The following is a 27,741-nucleotide window of genomic DNA, read 5'->3' as shown; positions in this document are numbered from 1 at the left end:
AAGTGTAGTGCGCCATTGCGATGCATTTATATTATGGTTTAATATCAGCTTCATGATTGATCAGCCAATGATCTGATTTGTGAGATTTAAAAAAAGATATTATCCAGCAACTTTTTTTCGGAAAAAATGCATTTTAAGAAAATAATATATTGCGTCATTTTCTTGCAGACTATATTAAAGTGCCCAAAGAATATAGTTATTTTTTATCTATGTAAAACGACATTGGACATCTGTTTATGTTGGAAACAAAAATTTAACCTCTCGCCATTAAAAAATATAATGCTGATCTCAAAACCAGTATGACTGTTTTTTTTCTGTTCTCAACATGAAAGATTTATTAAGTAACATTCCTTTCAAAATTATATTACGTGGCACTTGATAAAATCTCGTGTCGGATACATGTATCTTAAGAAACCCCACACAATCAGTATGTGAACTGTCGTCCTACAACACACGTGAACTTAATTTTAGTGAACAATATCAGTTTCAAGTTGGGGAACATATCAAGTTCCCTGGTTTTACTTATTGACTGTTGGACTTGTATGACAGGTTTACCTTCAAATGAGTTGTCAATATACATAAAAAAACATTGCGTATATGCCCCACGTGATGCGCCTGAATAGAGGGGATTTCCCTTCACTGCTAAAAATAACCATAAGCTTACGTTGAACGCTAGCTTCTGACTGGCTTATTGCTCGGAGACCGTGAAACCGACAGCGGACAGCTTAGACATGTCGTAAGTTGATTTCTGAACTTTTTCTGACTTATATTGACTTTTGTCATACTTGTTAAATTCTTTTGCATTTTTGATATAAAGTAAATGGCGAAGGAACCCGTTTTGTATCATGTTCAGTAGACAAAGAGCGTTTCCTCCTATTGCACGGGATAAATGGTATTCATTGCTTGTTATGTGAGAACGTGAATGCATGCTTGGATGTCTAGGTCCCGCTTTACCCATAGGCACACGCCTTATCGCTCAACGCGTCTTAATATTAAAGAAAACGTAATGCGATCGCCATATGACATTGTTATATAATTATTTGGTACTTTTTTATTTGCGTTTTCATGAACTTTGTTAAACGCAAGTATCTGCATGAGAATAGTTTGATTATTTTTTTCATTGATCTTAAACTTAGACATCGTGAAATTGACAACGTGAAATGTACTAACACATACGTGACATAATTCATTTTATGCAATTCTACCGAGTGTAACATCCGTTTGGATGCATGCGCTGGCATTTTGTAAAACTGCTGGTATTCATTACGTTTGCTATTTCCGTAAGCATGAATAGCACATCTGCCCATGCCCATCTGCCCAAAACACACAAAAAACTAATACCAAAACGTGATTAATGTAGTTTCTATTCTTTCTCATAAATCTACTTTCGTGACAGTATTTGTAGAACCATTGTACCACTGTGCCAAGTCTCCCTATTCAAACCATTCTCTATTAACGAAATTAATGTGAATGCTTATGTTAATAAATCATGTTTATATTAAAACCTCGCACTGATATAACTAATTACATGTACAAGCACAAAATCGATTTATGGTTCTACGTTTCCTCCCGATGTTTTTTAATTTACATCTAAGTACTTTTTCACCGATGCACAGTCCTTATGTGGAATTACTCTTTGATATATGCTCTGAAGATGTTCCCAACGTATGCCAAAGGTCTCGATAAATAACGAATCATGGGACTCGTCTCATGAACAAAAATACGACACCCTCTACAAAAAACTCTTTAACATCTGGAACCGTTCTTTTCCTGTTCGTTTCTGAAATTCAGACTCTGTTCCTTCCCCCTCTCATACAAGCTGTTAATAATTTAGCGTAATCTTTCAACACCCACATGTGCTATTCTCTTTACAACTTCCAACGTTTGTTAGCGAACATGTTACCTTCCCCACGACAAATAACAACGCTGACAGGCAAGAAAGATATTATCTTTACAACTACTCAACATTTAGTTGTCTTACCGAAGATGAGACTGACGATGGGAAATACTCGCAAGGTGTACAAAAAGACATCGATGCTTGAAATAATGCACAGATTAAGTTACGTGTTGCAGATGAAAATGCAATTGTCTGTTTTCCCACAATGCATGTACACCTGGTTGAAGTCGCTGAAAAAGAGCAACACACACAAAACACTGATATAACGATCAAAGTAGAAAAACCTGATGAGATGATTTGTTTACGTATGGGTAACACGATACCCTTCAAGGCATAGTTCAATGTTAAGTGTAAATTGAAGAGGTTCGTAAAGGAATATAGTTTAGCAATAGTTTGAATACACAATGGGAGAAATATTTTATAAACGTTATAAATGAGTTGAATAAATTAAAAATGAGTTGGATTATGTGTCCTTTCCAGAACTCAAATAGGACGTGTTGCAAATACATATAAATGTTCTCCCACCGTTATAACGAAGTAGAAATTAATACGCCAAGAACAAATCGACAGAACCGGTTCATGAGAATATGCGAATAGGCGTATGTAGTATGGCTTTAGGATAGATAAAGAGATAGATAGATGAAATTACACTGGAATTAGGTTGGACAGTCAACCGCCCTATTGTCTGGTTAAATGGGTCGAACTAGACCCACGTGTACAAAGCGAGTTTAGCCCTAAGACTATCATAACTCACATTTTTTAACACAGACCTCTACATTTACAGTCGACTTCGTACTAGTGCTACGCTTTCAGTCTGAACCGATCGGGCACATGCCGAGATCCGTGTCATGATCGGTGATAAGATGCGATCGAAATACTTCAGCAAATATAACTTTTGTTCGTTAGGGATTGCTTGGGTCATTGAAGTTTGGTGTTCCCGATTCCTGAGTTGCTGTGATGACAAAGGAAGAATTTGCTATAATAATGATGATGATGATGATGATGATGATGATGATGATGACGGGCAAAAGAACGTATATACACATGTTTGGTGATGACTAAATATGAAACAAACAAGCAATGGTTATTCGATGGTAATGTATGTGATACGGGTATCATAGCTGTGTTTAGGTGACTGTTTTTAGCCTAGTAACGTTTTGATTCCGTTTGAATTTTTTTGGTCAAATTCAATAGCTTCAGCAGCTTAGTCAGATTTCCGTTTTGCCATTTCCGCATTAAAGTCGTATCGATAAAAAAATTAACAAATTATATTTTGTGAGCATTTTGACTCATGTGAATTAACGTAACCTTTCTTTTTTTCTCATAAATAGTTGTAAATAATGAACGTCTTTGTTTTGAGATCGTTATGAGTCATAACTTGACCTATTTCACGCTACCACGTGATCATATGGCATGTGTTTAACAAATATTAGAGGGATAAAGCGAAAGCAAATCAAAATCATATGAAAATATTACGGTTCTAAATATACCATTCACATACAGCCTAACTAAAAACATTTCAGTGGGCGTGTCTTTGACGCTTAAGCGTTAACGTTGCGTAAATAAAAACCCTCGTCTCTCGGAACCGAGTACGCCCTCACAAAGACGGAAGTTTTATCGTATTTTTTGAAATCTCATATTTCTGCTCATCTGTCCCGATCGCTGGAATCTGCCGTCAGGGGTCAGCACTCGGCACGTGCGCTAAGCCAGCTGTTGCGTATGTTGCGCGACAGTGATAATAAACCACAACAGTTATCTCCCTTTGTTCGCACATGTGCCTTTATTCCACGCCATTAAACAAGGCGTATTTTGTAATATGTTTTGAACACGAGAAATGTAACAAATCTACTGTAGCAACTCTCATACTCGGGAAATGGGAGTATCCAGGGAATTAAAATAAGCGACATGGCGTCTTTGAAGTGCTTATTTGAGCCTCGCACCATCACGTACAACATGGCCGTATCTGGTTTCAAGAGAAATGTCACTCTTCTCTGTGCATGACCATATTCTTCAGGCGCGCGAGCCTGATTCACTATCTCCAAGCGTTTGGCGAGCCTGCGCGTGTTATCGCTTCAAAACATTCCAGTCTCAATGTTTACCCGAACTCTGCGACAAAGCTTGAATCCGAGAATACAGGAGCCCTGGTTTATAGGAAACAACCGGGACCAACCCCAATGCATGGAGAGATGGTTATGTCTTGGATACACATGGGGTTGGAATTGCAATGAGGCAAATGATTGAAAGTAAAAGGAAGAATTTGCTATAATGATGATGATGATGATAATGGTGATGATGATGATGACCTTTATCAGTTTGGCCTTCCGACGGAATGTTTCTCCAAAATGTTACTTTAACGTTTGAGTTACATTGATATCAAATTGATATATGATTGCCGCAGCTCTGTCTGGGCGTGCGTTATGGTAAGCGAGTGTAGGCGTATCCTGCTGCTATGCAATATGCGCTCCCTGTTATCAAAGAAGCTCCGGAGCCGTCCACCGTCCACTTTGTCTGCCGTTGCTAGGCTTGATCTGGTGATGTACAGGAGATCCAATTGTGCTCTGTATCTTGTTTTCTCTTATTGTTGGGGTTCGTAGTTCCTTGGTAGATGAAGTGTGTTCAGGGATTAGCTTTATACGATATAGCCTGGTGTCGACATGTTACTACCCACAGCTACCAAAATAACACTGCTGCTACTACTACCTTCAGCTACTACTACCACTACCACACTACTACTACTACTACTACTACTACTACCACTACCGCCACAACTACTGCTATTGCCACTACTATTAAATTCCACTACAACCACGTCCGTCAATTACTACTACTACATTACTACTACTACCGTCACCGTCTCAGCTACTACTACTACTACTGCCGCTACTTCTACTACTTCTACAACATTACTACTACTACGACGACGACTACTTCTACACTACTACCACAACTACTACTTTGACTACTACAACAGCGACGATTACTACTACCACCACCACCACCACCACCACCACCACCACCACTACTACTACTACCGTCACCGTCTCAGCTACTACTACTACTACTACTGCCTCTACTACTACTACTACTACAACATTACTACTACTACGACGACGACTACTTCTACACTACTACCACAACTACTACTTTGACTACTACAACAGCGACGATTACTACTACCACCACCACCACCACTACTACTACTACAACTACTACTACTACTACTACTACTATCGTCACTGCTATTACTTCTATTTCTATTACTACTACCACCACCACCACCACTACTACTACTACTATTACTGCTACTACCACTACCACTATACCCCACCTTCTACCACGTCCGTTAATTACTACCACTTTACTACTACTACTACTACTACTACTACTACTACTACTAATACTACTACTACCGTCACCGTCACCGTCACTGCTATTACTTCTATTTCTATTATTGCTACTACGACTACTTTTACACTACTTGCACTTCCTCTATTCGTCCGACAACGGGCAAATATACGCCTTCCATGTTCGTTGGTGTGACGCCATGTTACACCTTAACGACTACCACGGTAGTCAACCCCTAATATAACGAACACGAAGGTATCCAGAGAAGACCAACTATTGTCGTCCCTGGATACAACCGTTACTCATTATCTCCGAGGGTTTACATTTACGGACAGTCACACTGCTATCTGATATTTGTGAGTCTTCATTAAGCAATGTCGCTTCACGCCAAAATCAACATGTAGAACGGTTCCAATTAGCGCCGTTCCAGATATTGTCAATTCCCCTTGGTATGCCGCAATACCTTCATTCTGGCACAGAGAAGTATAAAATGATATGCCTGTATCTATATTGGAACAAACCTATACTTTCACGAGGGGGTGCACAGACAACGGCTACCATTGCCAAAGAATCTTTGTAATGATGTCTTGTCTCCAAGAACACAGACTGTGACTCTGTCTTACATATACATGATATCTCCAATCTGAAGCGCCATTGTCACACTATATCGCCCTTAAACCCTCGTTATCTTGACCTCCATTATCACATTGTTTTGCCGAAAAACCCTCGTGATCTGGAACTCAATTATCTTAACATATCTCCCACAATTTCCCTTTATTTGTAACTTCACTATCTCAATACTAGTATATCGCCACAAACCCTCGTCATCTGGAGCTCCATATCTCACAATATCACCCACAAACTCCCTTTATTTGTAACTTCATTATCTCAATATATCGCCACAAACCCTCGTCATCTGGAACTCCATATCTCAATAAATCGCCCACAAACTCCCTTTACCTGGGTTTTCGTTATCTCAGTATATCGCCACAAACCCTCGTTATCTGGAACTCTATATCTCAATAAATCGCCCAAGAACACTCTTTATCTGTATCCCCATTATCACTATAATAACTATTCTATTATACAGGAATAAGGTTTACGTTTTCTTTGGCACCGTTCCAGATACTACAATTAAAAATATGTTTCTTTTTAAACCTATTTTTGTATCTGACGATGAAATGTTTAATGTATAATACAAACAGTCTTAAGTATATAACAACGCCGTCATAAAGCTGGAATAGTGCTGAGTGCGACAACAAACAAACAAAACAAGTACCACTTTCCACCTGGTTTCCCCAGGAAAGACACTTTCGACATGTTTTGGCATGTTACAAACACCCCTCTGAATGGGACTATACTTCTCACCCTAGACGTTGTCATTTGTTCTCAGTACATCTGAGCCGTTGTAATATGTGTCCCGTGTCCATCTGAGAGATTACAGGTGTGCCCCGTGTGCATCTGTGACATTATTATATATGCATCTGAGACATTGTTATGTATGGGTCTAAGACATTGTTATGTATGCTTAAGAAACATTGTTATGTATGCTTAAGAAACATTGTTATGTATGCATCTGAGACATTGTCATGTATGCATCAGAAACAGTGCTTTGTATGTATTTGAGACATTGTTATGTATGCATCTGAGACATTGTTATGTATGCATCTGAGACATTGTTATGTATGCATCTGAGACATTGTTATGTATGCATCTGAGACATTGTTATGCATGCATCAGAAACAGTGCTATGTATGCATTTGAGACATTGTTATGTATGAATCTGAGACATTGTTATGTATGGGTCTAAGACATTGTTATGTATGCTTAAGAAACATTGTTATGTATGCTTAAGAAACATTGTTATGTATGCATCTGAGACATTGTCATGTATGCATCAGAAACAGTGCTATGTATGCATTTGAGACATTGTTATGTATGCATCTGAGACATTGTTATGTATGCATCTGAGACATTGTTATGTATGCATCTGAGACATTGTTACGTATGAGTCTGAGACATTGTTATGTATGCATCTGAGACATTGTTATGTATGCATCTGAGACATTGTTATGTATGCATCTGAGACATTGTTATGTATGCATCTGAGACATTGCTATGTATGCATCTGAGACATTGTTATGTATGCATCTGAGACATTGTTATGTATGCATCTGAGACATTGTTACGTATGCATCAGAAACAGTGCTATGTATGCATTTGAGACATTGCTATGTATGCATCTGAGACATTGTTATGTATGCATCTGAGACATTGTTACGTATGCATTTGAGACATTGTTATGTATGCATCTGAGACATTGTTATGTATGCATCTGAGACATTGTTATGTATGCATCTGAGATATTGCTATGTATGCATCTGAGACATTGTTATGTATGCATCTGAGACATTGTTATGTATGCATCTGAGACATTGTTACGTATGCATCAGAAACAGTGCTATGTATGCATCTGAGACATTGTTATGTCTGCATCTGAGACATTGTTATGTATGCATCTGAGACATTGTTACGTATGCATCAGAAACAGTGCTATGTATGCATTTGAGACATTGCTATGTATGCATCTGAGACATTGTTATGTATGCATCTGAGACATTGTTACGTATGCATTTGAGACATTGTTATGTATGCATCTGAGACATTGTTATGTATGCATCTGAGACATTGTTATGTATGCATCTGAGACATTGTTATGTTTGCATCTGAGACATTGTTATGTATGGGTCTAAGACATTGTTATGTATGCATCTGAGACATTGTTATGTTTGCATCTGAGACATTGTTATGTATGCATCTGAGACATTGCTATGTATGCATCTGAGACATTGTTATGTATGCATCTGAGACATTGTTACGTATGCATCAGAAACAGTGCTATGTATGCATCTGAGACATTGTTATGTCTGCATCTGAGACATTGTTATGTATGCATCTGAGACATTGTTACGTATGCATCAGAAACAGTGCTATGTATGCATTTGAGACATTGCTATGTATGCATCTGAGACATTGTTATGTATGCATCTGAGACATCGTTATGTTTGCATCTGAAACATTGTTATGTCTGCATCTGAGACATTGTTACGTATGCATCTGAGACATTGTTATGTATGCATCTGAGACATTGTTATGTTTGCATCTGAGACATTGTTACGTATGCATCTGAGACATCGTTATGTTTGCATCTGAAACATTGTTATGTATGCATCTGAGACATTGTTATGTATGGTCTGTGTGCATTTGAGTATTGTAATATGTCCCCACATGCATCTAAGACAGTGTTACGCGTGCCCCGTGCACACGGGAGACATTGTTATGTGTGTAATCATCAAATGCAGACAAGGTAAATTTGCAAAAGATTTAACTCAAATTTGCCATGACAACCAACTGATCGAGCATCATAGTACTTCCAAAAAACCACCATTTTATTATTTTCAATATTTACATATGCACATTGAATAAGTTGTGCAGTTAAAAATGAAGGGCAATATCGCTTTTGATGATGAAATCTACTTTCTTCATTACCAACATAAAAAAGCGAGTATTCGTAAACGAAATACGGAATATCTGTCTCTCGGGATTGAATCATGTAAATTGCTCGATATGTTCGTCATTCATTCAGGCGGTCAGATCATCCTTTGCTCTTCATAGTTATTCTAGAAATACAAAAAGCGAGCATGTCACATTTATAGCGCAATAACGTGGAACGCGACGATTAACCCGATATCACCTCACCTCACCTCACCGCACCTTAGACAGCTTTAAGACAAGAATGGCTGGCAGATTCACAATGTTATGTTCAAAACCGATTGAGTGTGATTTTGCGCCGCTTTCAGCAATATTCCAAAATTATCACGGCGGGATACACCAAAAATTGGGCTTTTACCAATATGGGGAATCAAACCTTTTGTGTGTCCTGACCACAAGACTACCCTACGTACCCTTACCCCGTCAAAAGGGGGCACGGGTGGCCCAGTCGTCTAAGGCACCGCGATTCGCTGTGCAGATTTGCGTCCCTTGGGCACGCCAGAAACCTATGATTGTGGGTTCAAATCCCGGTTCGCCCCGATTATGTTTCTAGGTTTCTCTGCACCATACCCGTGTTCGTGGGTTTCACCGAAGTGGTAAACGTCTGAGACCTGCATCACTTCGGACTTTCCTCCCACATTAAGCTGACACGCCGTGATATAACTGGAATACTGTTAAAAGCGGCGTTAAACCCAACTCACTCACTCTCAATCATTCACTTTCTTTTGATTATTATTAGGTTGAATCTTGGGTTCCTACTCCTCCCTAAGTCATTACAACCGTTCCCTCCTTATTCCGATGACGACATCATGGATCGACTCTACCACAGATGGACTGTGTTTCTGCTGTCCTTGTTGGCCTTTGTGGTGCTTTTTGCAAGTTATGTGGGCGATCCAATCCATTGCTGGTGTCCTGCAGAGTTCACAGACTCCCACTGTAACTACACTGAAACCCTCTGCTGGATCGATAATACATACTTCGTAGCAGAAAACGATTACGCTCCAATTGACATTTCTGCAAGAGAACGTTCGGAAATAAAGTACTACCAATGGGTACCAATCATTTTACTATTTATGGCGTTCTGTTTCAAACTCCCAAATGTTATCTGGAAGACACTGAATGGTAAGGGTGGGATAAACCTGAATAAAATGATTCGTGTCAGTTGTGACGTCCCTTTCGGAGAGGAGCGAGAAAAGCGTGTTGAAATAATTGGAAATTTCTTATCCATTTGGCTGACCAGATCCCGGAAGACCTTAAAAGGACCTGTCCACAGCATCATTGAAAAATTGTCAGCTTGTTGCTGTTTCTGTGTAGGAAGTGGACATGGAACGTATTTAGCCGGCTTGTATCTCTCAACTAAACTTTGTTACCTGGCGGTGTCCATAGGCATGTTTGTTTTGCTGAACAAATTCCTTGCAATGGATTACACTTTGTATGGAGCAGAGCTGATGTCTCATCTTATACAAAATCGTGAAATACGCGAATCTCCACGCTTTCCCCGAGTTACATTGTGCGATTTTGAGATACGACAACTTCAAAATATCCAACGATATACGGTACAATGTGTCTTGTCTGTAAATTTGTACAACGAGAAAATCTTTGCTTTTTTGTGGTTCTGGTTTATCCTGGTGATCATATTAGGTATTTATGGCTATTGTACATGGTTTAGAAACATAATTGTGCCATCCTGCAGAAAGGCATATGTAACAAAATACCTTCAGTGCAATGACAAAGATCATAAGACAAACGCAATAGAAAGAAAGTTTATTCGAGACTATCTTGCTACAGATGGTGTGTTCGCCTTGAGGATGCTTGAGTACAACACCAGTGAGATGGTTGTGATGGACGTTGTGAAATCTCTGTGGGGGAAGTTTCAAGGTGTTATAGACTAACCTTGCTACTTCTGGTGCATGTTGTCTTTTTGTAACATCAGTTTGTGAAGACATCAATACATCACCCATACGTTAACTAGTACCCACTGAACGCCCTAGTGTCTCGAAATTGAAGTAAAACTTTGACAGAGAGGATATTCAATAGCAACTTTTGGGCAATTCTCCCTTAATAGGAATCGCTGAACGGACTCACTTATGATTATGGAAAGTGTTTTGTCATTTTTATTTATAATTAATAATCTGGTAAAATACTCACGGACTTATGAATATGGGATTATCTTGTGAGACAATGAAGATCATTATTTGTCTACGAAAATGCAAATGAATCTACTTTGAGACAATACTGATCCAGGTTTTGCAGTTTCGGAATCACATGACAATTCTGCGTTTATCACTTTTGTGGATGACATAATTCTAAGAGTTAACTATTATGTGCCAAATGGTGAGACCATTCTGGGTATACTTTGGAATGGTCATTTTATATATCTTATGAAAAAACTCAAGTGCTCATATTTTCACCATTTCGTCCAGAGGGAATTATTGGCGTAGAGAAAATGGATCAAAGCAAATAATAGATAGATCTGTTTATTTTCACGTATATCGTTATTACATTGTTATTACCCTAGTGGATCAGTGTGCACTTGATTTTCATTCTTAGTTCCCCGGGAGTACAAGGTTAAGAAGAATCCACACCTTTTTATCAAGCCTTAAGTGCATATAATAAATATCAGAATATGGGCCGATTATCTTATGTGAAAATGACTAGATCAATCAATTCATTATTCATTCCGACCTATGACACAAAAGGTTAGAACGAGTGCCGTAAGCTATTACCTTTTTATATTTTGTCAAGACGGTTACTCCTATGGTAACCGTTACAAGTAGAATTCGCAGTGTCAGGCCAACATCAAGTTTTCTTATAACTTCTGTGGTGAAAAGTTCAAATATATCCAACAACATTAATTAACCATCACGAATATTTTGTAGGATATTTTTTGTCCTGAAGACTGATGTCACAATTTGAAGTATTCTTTATTCAATCATTTGTTCAGTGTATATTAATGACACCAGGCCTTATAATGATACAAAAAAATCAAAGCAGTCAACAGAGAGCTTGTTGTAACTTGGTTATGTTTAAAGGAATTGAAATCCATTGAGATCGCGATGTGAGATTTAAGTTTCTACAAAGATGACTTTTTCAATGATTCACACTAAATTTCTCAATACATACTATTCGGATTGCGGACAGAAGATGTGTACCTCATGTACTTTCAACATATTTTTTAAACTGAAAACGAAACCTGTTGCTGAAGTTCACCCACATACTTAGAAAGGTACACTTTTGTTCAGCGGTTATAATGTTTCTTATTTGCCTGCATAACCACTGACACATAGTGACATCACACGTGTGGCTTTTCAAGGTTATGATAATGTTAAAAACAAGTTTGAACACGAGTCGGCCAAGGCCAATATCATGTACACCACCACCGACGTAAGTTAGCGCCTTACCTGAATACAATGTCTCAATGGACAATGGCACGAATGTATAGCACAATACAGTAGGAACAATGTTTCCCCAGGATTTAATCCAAAACGAGTCCTAAAACTCAATATGATACGTACGATTTTTGTGTCTACAAAAGGATGGGTCTCTTGAAGACCTTTTTATCATGTTTCATTATTCGGTACTAGAAGTCATCATGAAATATCATTTCACATTCCTACACTTAGCTTGCTATTGTGCAGGGAGATTCTAAGATATTCTGCAGCGGCGTATTCTGAATCGATTTATTTTGATTATTACTAGGTTCGAGTTGGGTCTCATCACCCTCCCCAATATCGAGGTGTTCCCCGTTTACTCTGATGATGACATCACAGACCGGCTATACCACAGATGGACAGTGATTCTATTGGTATTGTTGTCCATTATTGTGATTCTTGTCAACTTCGTGGGGGACCCCATCCGCTGCTGGTGTCCTGCAGAGTTCACAGATTCCCACTGCAACTACACCGAAGCATTCTGCTGGATCAAAAATACGTATTTCGTCCCAAAAGATGACTACCTACCGGAAAATGTTCCTGAAAGAGAAGATTTGGAGATAAAATACTACCAATGGGTTTCTATCATATTGCTTTTCCTTGCACTTTGTTTCAAAGCTCCAAATATGTTTTGGAGGATGCTGAATACTAGAGGCGGAATCAATCTGGAGAAGACAGTTCACTATTGCAATACCAATCAGATTGGAGCTCAGAGGGAGGAATGTGTCCAGATTGTTGGAAAGTTTCTTGACCGTTGGTTGATGACCTCAAAACGAGCTCACTATGGACTGGTGCATACCGTCATTGAAAAGATATCCACCTGTTTTTGTTTCTGTCTCGGACGACGAAATGGCACATATTTAGCAGGACTGTATTTATGTATCAAATTTAGCTACTTGTTTGTATCCATTGGCATATTATTGTTGCTGAACAAATTTCTGGCAATGGAGTACACGTTCTACGGAGTAGAACTGATAGATAATCTCGTTAAAAACAAGGAAATGCGCGAATCCCCTCTTTTCCCCAGAGTCACGTTGTGTGATTTTCAAATACGACGTCTGCAAAATGTTCAGCGATACACGATACAGTGCGTTTTAGCAATTAACCTATACAATGAGAAAATATTCGCTTTTCTTTGGTTTTGGTTAGTTATTATCACCTTCATTGGACTCTACAGTTACTTTATATGGATTAAAAGGTTAATGGTTCCTTCGAGAAGGATTGGTTTTGTTAGAAAATATTTTCACCATATCGATAAGAAGGTAACTAAAAACGCAAAGGGTAAATTTATAAGAGATTATCTTGCCACGGATGGTGTATTTGTGCTGAGGATGCTGGAGTACAACACTAGTGAAATGATGGTAGTGGATGTAGTGAAGGCTCTCTGGGACAGGTTCGGGGACAGTGTCTTGGTCTAATGTTGGAGATCTTGGGTTGATGTTTGTGGTTACGTGTCCTTCTCTTTCAAAAGGAATTTTTAAAACGCCATCGTGTTTATTACTGTATTGACGTGGTCAATTGTTGTAAAGACATATTTTTTTATAGGTTGAAATGAATGTTGCAATTGGCCTTGTTTGTTCAAGTGGACCCTTGACGTGCCTGTGTACACTTGTGACGTGTGTTCATTTGGTATCAGGGGGCACAGGTGGCCCAGTCGTCTAAGGCGCCGCGATTCGCTGTGCAGAGTTGTGTCCCTATGATTGTGGGTTCGAATCTCTGTTCGCCCCGATTATGTTTCTAGGTTTGCCAGCACGATACCCGTGTTCGTGGATTTCACCGAAGTGGTAAACGTCTAAGACCTGCATCACTGGGAATACTGTTAAAAGCGGCGATACACCTAACTCTCTCACTCACTCATTTGGTATCATCACTAGTTTTGTGTGTTTGTTTGTTGTTTAACGCTGCACTCAGCAAAACTCCAGCTATGTGACGGCGGTCTGTAAATAATCGAGTCCAGACCAGACAAACCAGTGATTGACATCATGAGCATTGATCCACACAATTGGGATACGATAACATGCATCAACCAAGTCAGCGAGCATGACCACCCGATCCGTTACTCGCCTCTGACGATAAGCATAGTCGCCTTTTACGGCAAGCATGGGTTGCTGAAGACAAGGGGCATTCTACCCCGGATCTTCACAGGTCTCATCACTAGTTCATACTTTTTAGTTATTCACAAACACAATCATGATATAGTGTGAATCGTACAATGGACTCTGCAAGGGAGGAAAAGGGTTTAGTCGCTTTTATTACTAAGAATCACGCAGATGTACCTCCATATAACGTTGATATAAGAATGGTTTTAGGGTGTTAATTTAAATGTATGTAATAGGGCTTGTGTTCAGGAATTCGAACAAGATATTGACTAAAATATCTGCAGGTTTAGTTTGTTGACTCTTATAGGAATTAGGAATAGGAAATTACGTAAATATAGATGTTGAATTTGTTACATAAGGTTTCTGTGCTACATTCATGTTTATTTGCTCTAGATCCATGGCATATTACAAATGAATACTTCGCAGTAATGATAAACTAATCACGTGAACGCCATGAATCAACACCTGATGCAATGTATCGGAGTACACATTCTAGTTGGATATATTTTTGTTTCAGTTAGCTTAATCAGAAGTGTAGAATTACTATGGTAACGCTTCACTTTGTCTCGGTAAAGATGCACACTAATGTGTCAGTTGCGATATGCATGTAGATATTTGATATTCATTGATGTAATGAATAAATCCTACATTAAGTGTTAAACTAGAGTATCTGTATTTAATCAAAGTTTATTGTAGAATGCAGCTGTTCGAGTGCAGGATGTTATAGAACATGATTTTGTATCTCACTAGGCACAAAATACAACAGCTTATTCTAATTACGGAAACTGTGATAAATATTCAAATAAGATGCATGATTTTTTTAAAGCTAAAAGTAGCATTACCCAAAGTCACGCTCGTAAAAGTCGTAGTAGGTTCATGTCTTGTTTCATTTTTTTCTGGAATATGTAATCATCTTTACATGTAGATGTTACTTTACAAATACGAGTAATAATGTTGTTTCTCATACTTTACACATCTATTAGTTCTTTTTCGTATTGTACATGTTAGGGGATGTCGTTTCACATAGAGGACAGACGAGGCCCAATAATTTTAAAACTCATAATGTCTCAGTCGAACATTATTTGAAGATTATAATATTATTGTTTAGGTAATGTTTATATTTGCTGTGATATATGGTTAATTATTGTTTAACTATTCGTTGCATTCCTAGAATGTTATTCTTTTGATGACTAAGATTTATTTGACGTGTTTCTCACCAACACTATAAAACATTCCTGTATTGTGAGTTACAAAATAAATTATGACGTTCATGTATTTTGTTGTGTCTCGGTCTGTGTGTGTTTGTCAAGGAATGTGATTACTACGAATGTCACCTCAGAGTGAGTGAGTATGGTTTTACTTCGCTTTTAGCAATATTCCAGCAATATCACGAAGGGGGACACCAGAAATGGGCTTCACACATTGTACCCATGACGGGAATCGAACCCGGGTCTTCGGCGTGACGAGCGAACGCTTTAACCACTAGGCTACCCGAGCGCCCCGTCACCTCAGAAGATGTGTATCAAACATATAAGAGATGCCACATAAAATTAAAACCGGTGTAACCTTGTGTATTGAGAAGTTTTGCTTCGCGTTTCACGTCAACAGTCCGTTTAAGACAATCAAAACTGAACCTTACCATTGACTGACAATATATCCTGTCAGATACACACAACGTGCAGAGAGATGGAGATAACGAAGATAACACGTGTGCTGCGAACCATCTGACCACAATGCCCAGTCGTCTAAGGCGCCGCGATTCGCTGTGCAGAATTGCGTCCCTTGGGCACGCCAGAAACCTATGATTGTGGGTTCGAATCCCGGTTCGCCCAGATTATGTTTCTAGGTTTGTCAGCACCAATCCCGTGCTCGTGGGTTTCACCGAAGTGGTAAACGTCTGAGACCTGCATCACTTCGGGCTTTCCTCCCACATTAAGCTGACACGCCGCGATATAACTTTAATACTGTTAAAAGCGGTATTAAACCCAACTCACACACATAAAAGTATTTAGATTTCGGGTGAATGTGTGAATGAGTTGTGCTTAAATTATCGCGTCATATTCGGCGTGTTGTTTATTTTCTACCCGAAAAGATTTGATCATGGCAGATTTGTAGAAAGTTAATGTTAATTAACGTTTATAAAAGGAAATACTCAACAGCGAAGTTTGCACGATATTAATTCATAAACAACATGTGCAGAACATAATTACCACATAAATCTTAACTAGTTTTAATGGCAGAATTAGTTCTTATGTAAATTGCAGTCTGGATATTTAAAGTTTGCTAATATAGAGCTTGGTTATATAGTCAATACCAAGGCACACCAAAGTGAATACTTCAGAAGTAACTGTTTAATTGGCATTCTAGTAGTAAATCACAAAAACATAAAGCTGTATATTTTCTGACGTCACAAATGTTACTCTGTACAGATGTCTCAAGTGGTTTTTTTAATTAAAAATTGTGTTTAAAGCAAAACATACTTTGAACTAATAACATCGAAAATGAGAAACAGAATCAACACAAATATGTTTTTATTTAATATTTCCTACTGTAAGTGTCCTGATAGAGAAATTGTTTTCCTAAAAAACAAGCGAATAGTATGGTTTAGTAAGTGACAACATTTTGCCATTTTCTGCAGAAAGACCGACTATGAGATTACTGGTATCGGGTAGTCAGGCTCGCTGACTTGGTTGATGCATGTTATCGATCCCAATTGCGTGGATCGATGGTCATGATATTAATCACTGGATTGTCTAGTCCAGACTCGATTATTTACAGACCGCCGTTATATAGCTGGAATGTTGCTGAGTGCGGCGTCTAACAACAAACAAACAAACAGATAGAGGGAGAGAATGGTAACATCTGAAAAGATGAATAGTGATGCTGAGCATAGAATAACCCGCTTAAGAAAATTAATGCTATTTTATATTTTACATTTTGTGTACTATCACAAAATTTGAACGGGTCTAGAAAATATCGACAGTGAGTATTGAACATGATAGACAAATCACTAACAGTCATCTGTTGACGATGGCAATGTTGGAGATTTAGCGAACGTTTTTTTCCGGATTGGCCTCTGCACTCGAAAAATGCCCAAGTTGGTGAAAACACAAAAGCAACAATGTTATTCATTTCCTTGCATCAGTAATAGTACACCTGGCTGTAACCAGTATTGACATAGAATAGAATGCATGATGAATCTTCTATTTTGATTATTATTAGGTTTGGTAACATCGACCCCCCTTCTATCCGTGTAACACCTCCAAACTCCGACGACGACATCGCCGATCGTCTCCACCACAGATGGACGGTGATGTTGCTGGCATTGTTGTCTGGGTTGGTCATGTATCAGGGATATGTTGGCGATCCAATCCATTGTTGGTGCCCCGCTCAGTTCTCCGATTCTCACTGTAACTACACCGAGGCTCTGTGCTGGATCCAAGAGACATACTTCGTACCCATTGATGAAAGTCTCCCCACAGAGGATGGCAATAAAAACGCTAAAATCAAGTACTACCCATGGGTGCCCGTGATTCTACTCTTTCTGGCCCTCAGCTACAAAGCTCCAAATACCATTTGGAAAATGTTGAAGACGGCGAGCGGAGTGAACCTTTATAAGATGATCAGCCATTGCAATGATTGCCAGATTGGCAAGGAAAGGGAACGCGCGATTGAAGAAGTTGGAGACTTCTTAGATCGGTGGTTGACGAATTCAAAAAGAGCAACTTACGGAACAGTTCATGCTGTCATTGAAAAGACATCTGCTTGCTTTTGTTTTTGTCTTGGGAAACGGACTGGGACATACTTAGCAGGCCTGTATCTGGGTGTTAAGATCTGCTATCTGGCAGTGTCTATCAGCATGATATTATTATTGAACAAATTTCTTGCCATCAAATATACATTTTACGGATATGAAGTTTTAGAAAACATTGTGGCTAACAGAGAACTCCCTGAATCACCGCGATTTCCCACAGTGATATTGTGCGAGTTCGATATTCGACAAATGCAAAATATTCAACGGTACACCGTACAATGCGTGCTTTCTGTGAACTTGTACAATGAAAAGATATTTGCCTTTTTGTGGTTCTGGTTTGTGCTGATGATGATGCTAGGCCTCTACAGCTACATCATGTGGCTCAAGAGGATCATCATCCCGTCAATGAGGCGTGACTTTGTGAATGAATATCTGAGCTATATCGATAAAGATCTTCTTAAGGGGAAGAATTTGAAAGTCGTGGAAAAATTTACCCGTGATTATCTCTCAACGGACGGTGTATTTGCCCTCAGGATGATTGAATATAATACAAGTGTAGTGGTTGTTATGGAACTCATGAAGTGTCTCTGGAACAAATATAAGAGATCAATCGAGGCGTAGCAATATTAATACAATTATCGATATGTTATAGATGTATGGAGACATTGTTCCAAATATACATGCTGGTTGGAACATTTCAGGAACCGTGACAAAACGTACGTGCAGACATGTTTCATGACGGATCAGTCCATGACAGAGATAGGTTCATGATAGAAGTAGTTAAGTTCAGGACAGTTCATCGATAACAAATAATATTACTCGATATATAATGAATAACTCATCAGGATGCCAGTTCATGGCCAATGGTAGTTTGTTGTGAATGTTAATTCACATTGAATTAGTTTATGTTGTGTTTATGTTATGTTATGTTATGTTCTTGTTTATCTTAACTTTACGTAGCCGCCCATGTTGCTTCCGTTAAGAGGTTTTCTATCAAAGTTTTATTTTCATATCTAATAGTAGTTTAACCAAACATTCCACGCTCATCCCATTGGCACTTCCCATTTTAACACTAGCGACGTATTTTGATGTCATGCATCAAATATCTGAATGCTGCCATACAGTGGGACTTCCCATATTCTGGGGCCAGGCCAGGGCAAATTGACGTAACATGTTTGATTCAAATCAGTCAAACACCAAAATAGTTATCTGCCATGACCAATTTGATTATGGGATATCACTCTAGCAGTTAATTGTGATGTCGGTTACCTATAGAATATGCCAACATTCCCACTTGACACTTATTACAACGTCAAGGCATTGGTTGAAAATGGGATCCAGACTGTGGAGCACATCCCTGTAAATTCGTTAATTCCTGTTCAAATGAAAACCGATACAAGGTGGCAAGGCGTGCCTCCTCATACAATCGTTCTATGCATGATAACGTTTCAGGTAATGCGTCAACCGTTTGGGATCTATATATAAGTTTCACACTACATTCCTTGTGATGACGATGCTCTAGTTGTTGATGTTGACGTCACTGTCATGAGGTCTCCCTGTATGTTATACCGTCTACTCCCCAGAAAAAGGTTCAGTTAATTGGCCATCGCATGATCCGACGTCATCAACATATTATGACTGTGATATTCTAAGGATTGCATGAGGCATATTTCAATATTGCTGTTGTTTTAAAGAATGTGATATCATATTCGTCTGTTTGATATTTAAGGCACGGCATTTCGCGGTGCAAAGTTGCGTCCCTTTGGCATGCCAGGAATCTATGAGCATGGGTTCAAATCCCAGATTCGCCCTGATTATATTCTTTGGTTTATCAGCGCCATATCCATGCTCTCAAATTTTACCAAATTGGTAAACATCTTATGCCTGTAGAATTTCGACGTGATATAACTGAAATACTGTTCGAAGTAGCGTGAAAACGAATTCCTTCACTGTTTTCTAATGTACTACATTCCATTACCTCACACATGACCATTTTCTTTTTTTTAAATACTACTACTTTGTGGTCCCCGTATTTGTATTGGGATAGCGAGTCGATGAGAGGTAGCAAGTTGTCGTTTTGGATATCTTTAGATTTACTTTTGTTTCATGGATAATCTTTTATATTTAGGTTTTGTATAACTTTATGAATAAAAAAGTTCATACAATGACTCGTTATTGTTCATAAAAGCGTGTTCCAGTAATGTAGTCCCCATGTTATAATGGAACCTCGTTAGTCCAGACACCGTTTTGCCAGACAGCACGAGACATATAACCGTGGACATCCACTTTAGACGGGTTCGTCTCCAGGAAACAGTTAAAGGGGTACTCTAGCTTTACGTTATGCTTATACAAGGTTTCCGTGATACACCACGTCATCTGTGTTGTTTATGCTGGAACGCTTATTTTTATAATCAAAATGAGGTAGATTCTAAGTTAAAAACACGTTGCATATTTTATGGAGAGATTATTCAAAACGCTTAGCAGTGAAGGTAAGACGAAATTACGAATAACCTGAAAACGTGTTCTAGTATAACGTGGTGAAATATAAAACGTCAACGCCAGAGAATAACCAGTCTCGATTGTACGCCGAAACCGATTCCACTTGGCGTAAGAGGCAAACATAGTGGTGACAATTATAGGAATGGATCACGGAAGTTCAGTGATGACACCGCGTGTTCCCGAGAATTCGAGGTAATTCATACAGGATATGCCAGGATAAAAATCTATTAAAAAACATACGTCAGATTTGGAGTAACGCCAAGCCGATCAACCGACCTTGGTTGTACAAGGGTGAAAAAAAGTGAAAAATAAAATGGTCATATATGTATGCATTGTGCCACAACACTGACCCTCCTTGAGCACACCTATATATAGTATCGTAAACAAGCGTCATTGTGAATTTTATACTTTACTTGAATAGTCTCGTGGCTTCTATTATGTGAAACAGCGGTAAACAACTTCAACGTATCTTTGTACATGTATACATGAACCTCTCTTTAAAGTTAATATATTGCTTATTGCGGCGTAAAACTTCACTCATTCACTCCCTCAAAGTTGATCACCCATCCCAATGTTTGAGATAATTCTTACCTAAAGAAAGGATACATGATCAAATGGTACAGTTTCTACACTTTTTTGTGTGCGACTAAATATGCTGCTATGCTAGCCCCGTCGAAATTATGATATCAAATACTTTGCAATAAAATTATTGTTTTAGCAGCCACCTTTTATATGCGGGAAATAGCATTCTAATTACAAAGCATAAAAAAACTTTCCATAATCATAAAAATTCCATGTACGATTCTGACCACATCATAAGCATGTGTTTAAGAATCAATACCAAACAGGCTACTATAACAAACTTTACTGTACTTAATAAAATAAAGGAATCAGATAAGGTAACTATTTGGTTTTGGCCATAAGCCGTTTCCTTTTCGGTGAGTACGGCCCGTTAACAAGTGTGTTTCGTCACACTATACGCAGGCAGTTAGGGTCTCTCTACTAAGGTGAGGTGAGGTGAAATGGGGTTTAACGTCGCGTCCAAGATTATTGCACTTATATAGCGACGTGCATGTACGTGTGTGTGTTTGTGTGGCTGCTTGTACTAGTCCGGACTGATGCCGATTTATAGTGCTAGCTCACTGAGATACCATTCCGCAGTTTAACATGAATACCCCACTCAGACAGAGTATACTGACTCCGAGCCGACCAGTCCTTGTTTTTGCCCTTTAATGCCGAGCGCCAGACAGGGTAACAACAAGTACCATCTTTTAACGTCTTTTCGTATGACGCGGCCGGGGATCGAACCCCGGACCTTCCGCTCTCCGGGCGGATGCTCTACCACTAGACCACGGAGGCAGTCCTCTCTACTAAGAGTTTGACATACAGAAGCGGCATGTTTGGCCCTGGGATGACGTAGTCTGTTCTCTGTATCACCAGTGAAAGTCGCCAAAAACCTTAACTGTGGCTCATCATTGATCTATACTAAATTTAGACCAGATCAATGACTCATCAGCTCCTCTCCCGGGACAACGTCAGTCAACTTTAATGCAATGTCAGTGTAGCAGGTGATACGTGCAAAGAAATAGGTATTGGTACTATTACAGAATGTTTCTTTAATGAAGAGCTACATTATGTCAACCGTCATGACCGTTCCTATGTGTTCTCAAACATCATATAAAGACAGTGTATTATATGCAGTACATGGCGTACTAAACTATGGCCCATAAAAATAAACAAGTCAAAACTGAAAGCAAAAACCCCATACAGCGTTTGACAACCTGTGAGTCAGCCCAATACTCAAGGTCTTTCATGTCAACAAGCTAGGAGTGGCTGTAACTTAACTCTGCACGTAATAAAGATGTCAACAGAATCTCAAACAGAATCCAAGGAATATGTGAACAAATCGTGCAAAAGATGACCTAGCGCATTCATTCACGATAGTGAGTGAGTGAGTGAGTATGGTTTTACGCCGCTTTTAGAAATCTTCCAGCAATATCACGGCGGGGGACACCAGAAATGGGCTTCACGCATTGTACCCATGTCGGGAATCGAACCCGGGTCTTCTGCGTGACGAACGAACGCTTTAACCACTAGGCTACCCGACCGCCCCCACTCACGATACTGATGAGTTATTCCAAACACCGGGTGTCCGTGTAACGGGTTATCAAGCCCTGTCCTACTGGCAGTACAAGTCCCGTCCGGGTGTTGTCCGGGTAGATACATCTGACTTGTAAGTTTGTGATATTGTGTGTAAGATTGTGAAGACACCGCCTTCGTGGCGTAGCGGATAGAGCGCTTGCCCGGAGATCGAAAGTTCAGTGGTTCGATCCCCTAGCGCGTCATGCCAAAAGAGGTTATATAATGGTATTTGTTGTTACCCTGCCTGGCTCTCGGCATTAAGGGGATAAAACAAGGACTGGTCGGCTTGGAGTCAGTGTAATGCGTCTGAGTGGAGTATCCATGTTAAACTGTGAAATAGTATCTCAGTGGGTTACAACCGGCATAAGTCCGCACTCGTACAAGCAGACACACACACGTGTGATTGCATGATTGTATGAGTACATATCCATCAATGGGACCCCATTTCACTTCACCTCAGCCACATAACATAGACAAGTCAAAACAAAATGGAAGCATCAAATTCACAAATCCATCCTACGAATCAGCACCATCGTGGTCATCAGAACAACCTGAGAATTTCATCTACTGTATACAACTCCTCACAATATAAATACTTGCAAAGTACAAACAGAATCATAAATACATTTTCTAAAGTTGACTGACATGCTGAGCTCTTTTAACTTCCAACAATGACACCAGGTGTCTGCGTAACAGGTTATTCAGACCTGTTCTGCTGACAACGCAAGTCAAGTCTGGGCTACTGCACAGTCGGTCCAAGGTATCCGGTATATTTAAAGTAGGATTTGCTCCAGGAGCAAGATTTAATTTGATATATCTGACATATAAGTTTGTCATGTGTTTAAGTCCAATGATGTATTTATTCTAATACACATTTTCATTGTTCATTGGACATGCACTTTAAAACCAATATAATATTTTTCTCTTTCCAGATACGTGGTTGGAGCCGACCTTCCGTTACGGCTATTTCCTCCTCATTCCGACGACGACATCTCCGACCGCCTTCACCACAGATGGACGGTACTGATTTTGGCCATCATGGCCATTGTTGTCGGCGTGACCGAATACGTGGGCGACCCAATCCATTGTTGGTGTCCTGCAGAGTTCACTGACTCCCACTGTAACTACACCGAGGCCATCTGCTGGATAAAAGACACCTACTACATCCCCCAGACCGACTACGTACCCACAGACATACATCAACGGGAGGAGAAGGAAATCAAATATTACCAATGGGTTCCAATCATCTTGCTCTTCTTGGCTCTGTGTTTCAAGGCCCCGAACCTCTTCTGGAAGATGCTGAACACGAAGAGCGGTGTGAACCTTGAGAAGATGATCGCCCTCTGCGATGACTGCCAATTTGGATCTGAACGTGAACATCATATCGAAGTTGTAGGACATGTCATAGATCGCTGGTTGAGGGCATCAAAGAGGGCAACCTACGGCATCCTGCATGTCATCATTGAAAAACTCTCCGCATGCTGCTGTTTCTGTCTTGGAAGGCGAACCGGGACATACTTAGCTGGACTCTACCTTGGAATCAAGATCTGCTACATGCTTGTTTCCGTTGGTATGTTGTTCTTACTGAACAAGTTCCTTGCGATGGATTATTGGGTGTATGGAGCGGAGGTGATCGATCACCTGTTGACGAACAAGGAACTACGGGAATCGCCAAGATTCCCCAGGGTGACATTGTGCGACTTCGAAATTCGTCAAATGCAAAACATTCAACGCTATACGGTACAGTGCGTGCTGTCCATCAATCTGTTCAACGAAAAGATCTTTGCGTTTCTGTGGTTCTGGTTTGTCATCATGATTTTCTTCGGCGTCTACAGCTACATCATGTGGCTCAAAAACGTCATCCTCCCATCAAAGCGGATCTCCTATGTACACAAATACCTATGCAGCATTGATCGTAAGTTGCAGAAATCTCATGCTGAGGGTAAGTTCACGCGAGATTACCTTGCCACGGATGGAGTGTTTGCGCTGAGAATGCTGGAGTACAACACGAATGAGATGGTTGTGTTGGACATCATGAAGTTCTTATGGGGCAAATTCGGAGAGAGCGTCGTCGTCTAATTGTTGTTTGGGTTGTGGAACTGATGTTGTTTGGAGATCTTTCACCGGTGCTTACGAATTGTTCTCTTGAAGCATTTTTTCTCATTTACTTAATTAAACCCCTGAATCATTGCATTAATGACTTATAATCAATACCTTCTGTTTAAACCCATCCTCTAAGTCATTTACATCAATAAGTCTATTATAAGCGTTGTATTACATAATGTGTGTGATATGGCTTCTTTATTGTACAGAGAAGTCCTATAAATGTGGCATCCCACTTTCCAGGGGTTACGAGCACGTACGCACTCACTCACACACACATTCCAAAATTCACACTACACACACACACACACACACACACACACACTACACACTACACACTACACACACACACACACACACACTAAAGTGTTTTCATATACATTTTCTTTAATATTTCTTGATCGCAAATCATATCATATCATGAAAATGCAGAGTCTTTATTGCATATTCACTCCGTGGCAATATTGCATTATGAAGTTGATGTACAGTACGTGCATACATATTTACATGTTACATATCAATATGTCACTATGTCAATAACAGTGATTTTTATTTTGTTAACATATTTCACTTATGTATACTTTCATTATCATACTTTCAATAACGCACAAATTATTACAAAATTATATAACGCTCAAATTTCGATTGGAATACTAGTTGTTTTTAAAATTGATTTCATAAAAAAAGTCTCCGTATGCTTCTACGTGTTCTGAAAATGTTAGAAGACGGGTTTTTTCGCGGCTCCAGAAGAAAACTTAAAAATACAACAGTCTGGATTATAGAATCAGTAACGATTTTAGATGACGCTTACCGGAACGATTGTACTTACAATTACTAATTTTTGGAAGCGTGCGAGTTCGATAATCAAAATATTCTGTTGGTTATGGGTTTTTTATTTACTTGTAAAACTGCATTTAGTTATGACATGTATTCCTTGTTTGATAGTTTTCCCTGGTTGTGTTGCCTTTTTTCATAGTTTTTACATTCACCCCTTCATATATTTGCTGTGGTACATATCATATTCTGTGTTAGTTCGATGTTATTATTTTGTTGTTGTGTGTTAACTTGGTGTTGTTAATTGGTTGTGTGTTTGTAATTTATTTCGGATCAACACATCTTTACATTTTTTACATTTCGCCATATTTCACTTTACGGGACAATGTTTCCGGTCTTACGTCATCTACTTTACCTAAATAATAAGAGGGCAGCACAGACATGGCAGCATGAGGAACCGGTTATATATTGGAAGGGGTGATTTAAATGGGAAAAAGCGAGGGTGGGCACAGAAGGTACACGGCCAAAGAGAGAAATGATGTTAGTGAAGTGAGTGAGTGAGTATGGTTTTACGCCGTTTTTAGCAACATTCCAGCAATATTACGGCCGGGGACACCAGCAATGGGCTTCACACATTTTACCCGTGTCGGGAATCGAAACCGGGTCTTCTGCGTGCCGAGCGTACGCTTGAGCCACTAGGCTACCCGATCGCCCCTGATGTTAGTGGAAAATACACATATTAAGGGGGTGGTCTTTACACTAAATTCACTGTATTCATAAGTTACAACACTGACGTTAATGAATATCCGTGGGATTTCATGGAACTACCTTCCCGCTTGTAATGTGGCCTGACTGGGAGGTACTTTTTACTACTCAAAACAAGTTAAGGATCACCCACAATTGGAAGGCTGTTACAATACCCACCAGCCATGACAGATTAACTCTAGTCACATGAACAAAATTTGGTGTTCTGTAACTTCATTTGAGTGGTATAATTGTAAATAGACATGCTTCTATTTAAATTTTAATTTCTTTTGATTCTAAAACTGTATTTTTTATATATATCTATTTATAAACTGATCATATTAGTTTTAAAAAAAATAATATTATGGGGAAGATATCGTTTAATGCTGTCATAGATCAAACATAAATCCAACCCTATTGTAAAACCGGCCTGAGAGCTGACATACCTATTTTTGGGTGGTGGGTTTGCACATACAGTAAACTACGGTTATAACGAACTACGGTTATAACGAACTAAAAATAGTAGTCCCTTTGAGTTCGTTATAACCGTAGTTTACTGTATATTTATATTGTTCGATCATGTCCTCTGTAATTACAGAACATGATACAAGGTCGAGCAGAAATGTAACTAACAATATAATATATATGACTTTTTTCATATTCATATATATATATGTGATAATCATCAACATGGCTACGAATAAATTGTTTTATACACCAACACGTTTTATTTTTTCACTCTCTTTCCAATGCCACTACACCTATTGCGCTAAAGACTCCATAGGTAAATGTAACACAGTGTCCATGATCGCCTCATACATGTAGGTCATGGCTGTTCTTCTCTTCCCGACTGGCCTTCACACAGTTAGTCATCCAAGCGGAATGGACCCGGTTACATGGCAGTATACACAAGTTTCTGCATTGGTGTGTACTGATGCAGTGTGAAATATGTCTTCATTGTTGTCGTGTGTAACTGACACCATTTATGGGTAATGAAAAGTTATTTGCAGCGGCATACCTTCTGAAAAATAGTTTAAGCATGAAAGGGCAAGTCGTACGAATCCTTCCTAGGAAATGTAGTATATTCCTTGAGAATGAGTCAACATATTGCGTAAGAACACGAATAATAATGTACTAAACCCTTTGTTTGCCTACTTTTGACAGTTTGATTGCGCTGTTTATCTGACAATTGCTGACACTACTTTATGGGTATTCTTTGTTTGAATTGGTCCCCAGCAACATAACCATGCTGGTCGTAATAGGGACCTTAATCGATCACTTACAGGTGATCAGGCACGGGGATTTCACGTCATTGTACCCTGACGTTGTGAATCGTTGCTCATAATATCAATCACTAGATTAAATACAGGCTGCGGTCATACAGCTGGAATATTGCATATC

At 39.2% G+C, this 27,741-nt stretch overlaps 2 protein-coding genes across 4 annotated transcripts in view; both read left to right on the top strand.

The window, feature by feature from the left end:
* The window catches only part of LOC124112312 (innexin unc-9-like), a 43,529-nt gene extending 23,283 nt beyond the window's left edge, over positions 1-20,246 (top strand). The window contains exon 4 of one of the 2 annotated variants that reach the window (XM_048381941.1): positions 17,547-20,246. In XM_048381941.1, the coding sequence (XP_048237898.1) occupies positions 17,547-18,699 (1,153 nt within the window). In that variant the 3' untranslated portion in view covers positions 18,700-20,246. Of the gene's footprint in view, positions 1-12,493; positions 13,983-17,546 lie in introns of those variants that run through there. The other variant, XM_048381942.1, reaches the window with a different exon arrangement.
* On the top strand, positions 645-27,061 carry LOC125371551 (innexin unc-9-like). 2 transcript variants are annotated; one of them, XM_046472366.2, is made up of 2 exons: positions 645-736; positions 9,534-12,487. In XM_046472366.2, exons 1-2 carry the CDS (start codon positions 732-734, stop codon positions 10,684-10,686), a joined length of 1,158 nt encoding a protein of 385 aa, XP_046328322.2. In that variant the 5' UTR covers positions 645-731; the 3' UTR covers positions 10,687-12,487. The 2 variants fall into 2 exon arrangements, with proteins under 2 accessions (XP_046328322.2, XP_046328324.1); XM_046472368.2 differs by lacking the exon at positions 9,534-12,487 and adding an exon at positions 23,652-27,061 and having other exon boundaries at positions 646-736.
* Positions 27,062-27,741: the final 680 nt, after the last annotated feature.

The sequence above is a fragment of the Haliotis rufescens genome, unplaced genomic scaffold, assembly GCF_023055435.1.
Source record: "Haliotis rufescens isolate VD_foot unplaced genomic scaffold, xgHalRufe1.0.p SCAF_4, whole genome shotgun sequence".
NCBI classification, from domain to species: domain Eukaryota; kingdom Metazoa; phylum Mollusca; class Gastropoda; order Lepetellida; family Haliotidae; genus Haliotis; species Haliotis rufescens.
This window is presented reverse-complemented; position numbering and strand designations above follow the sequence as displayed.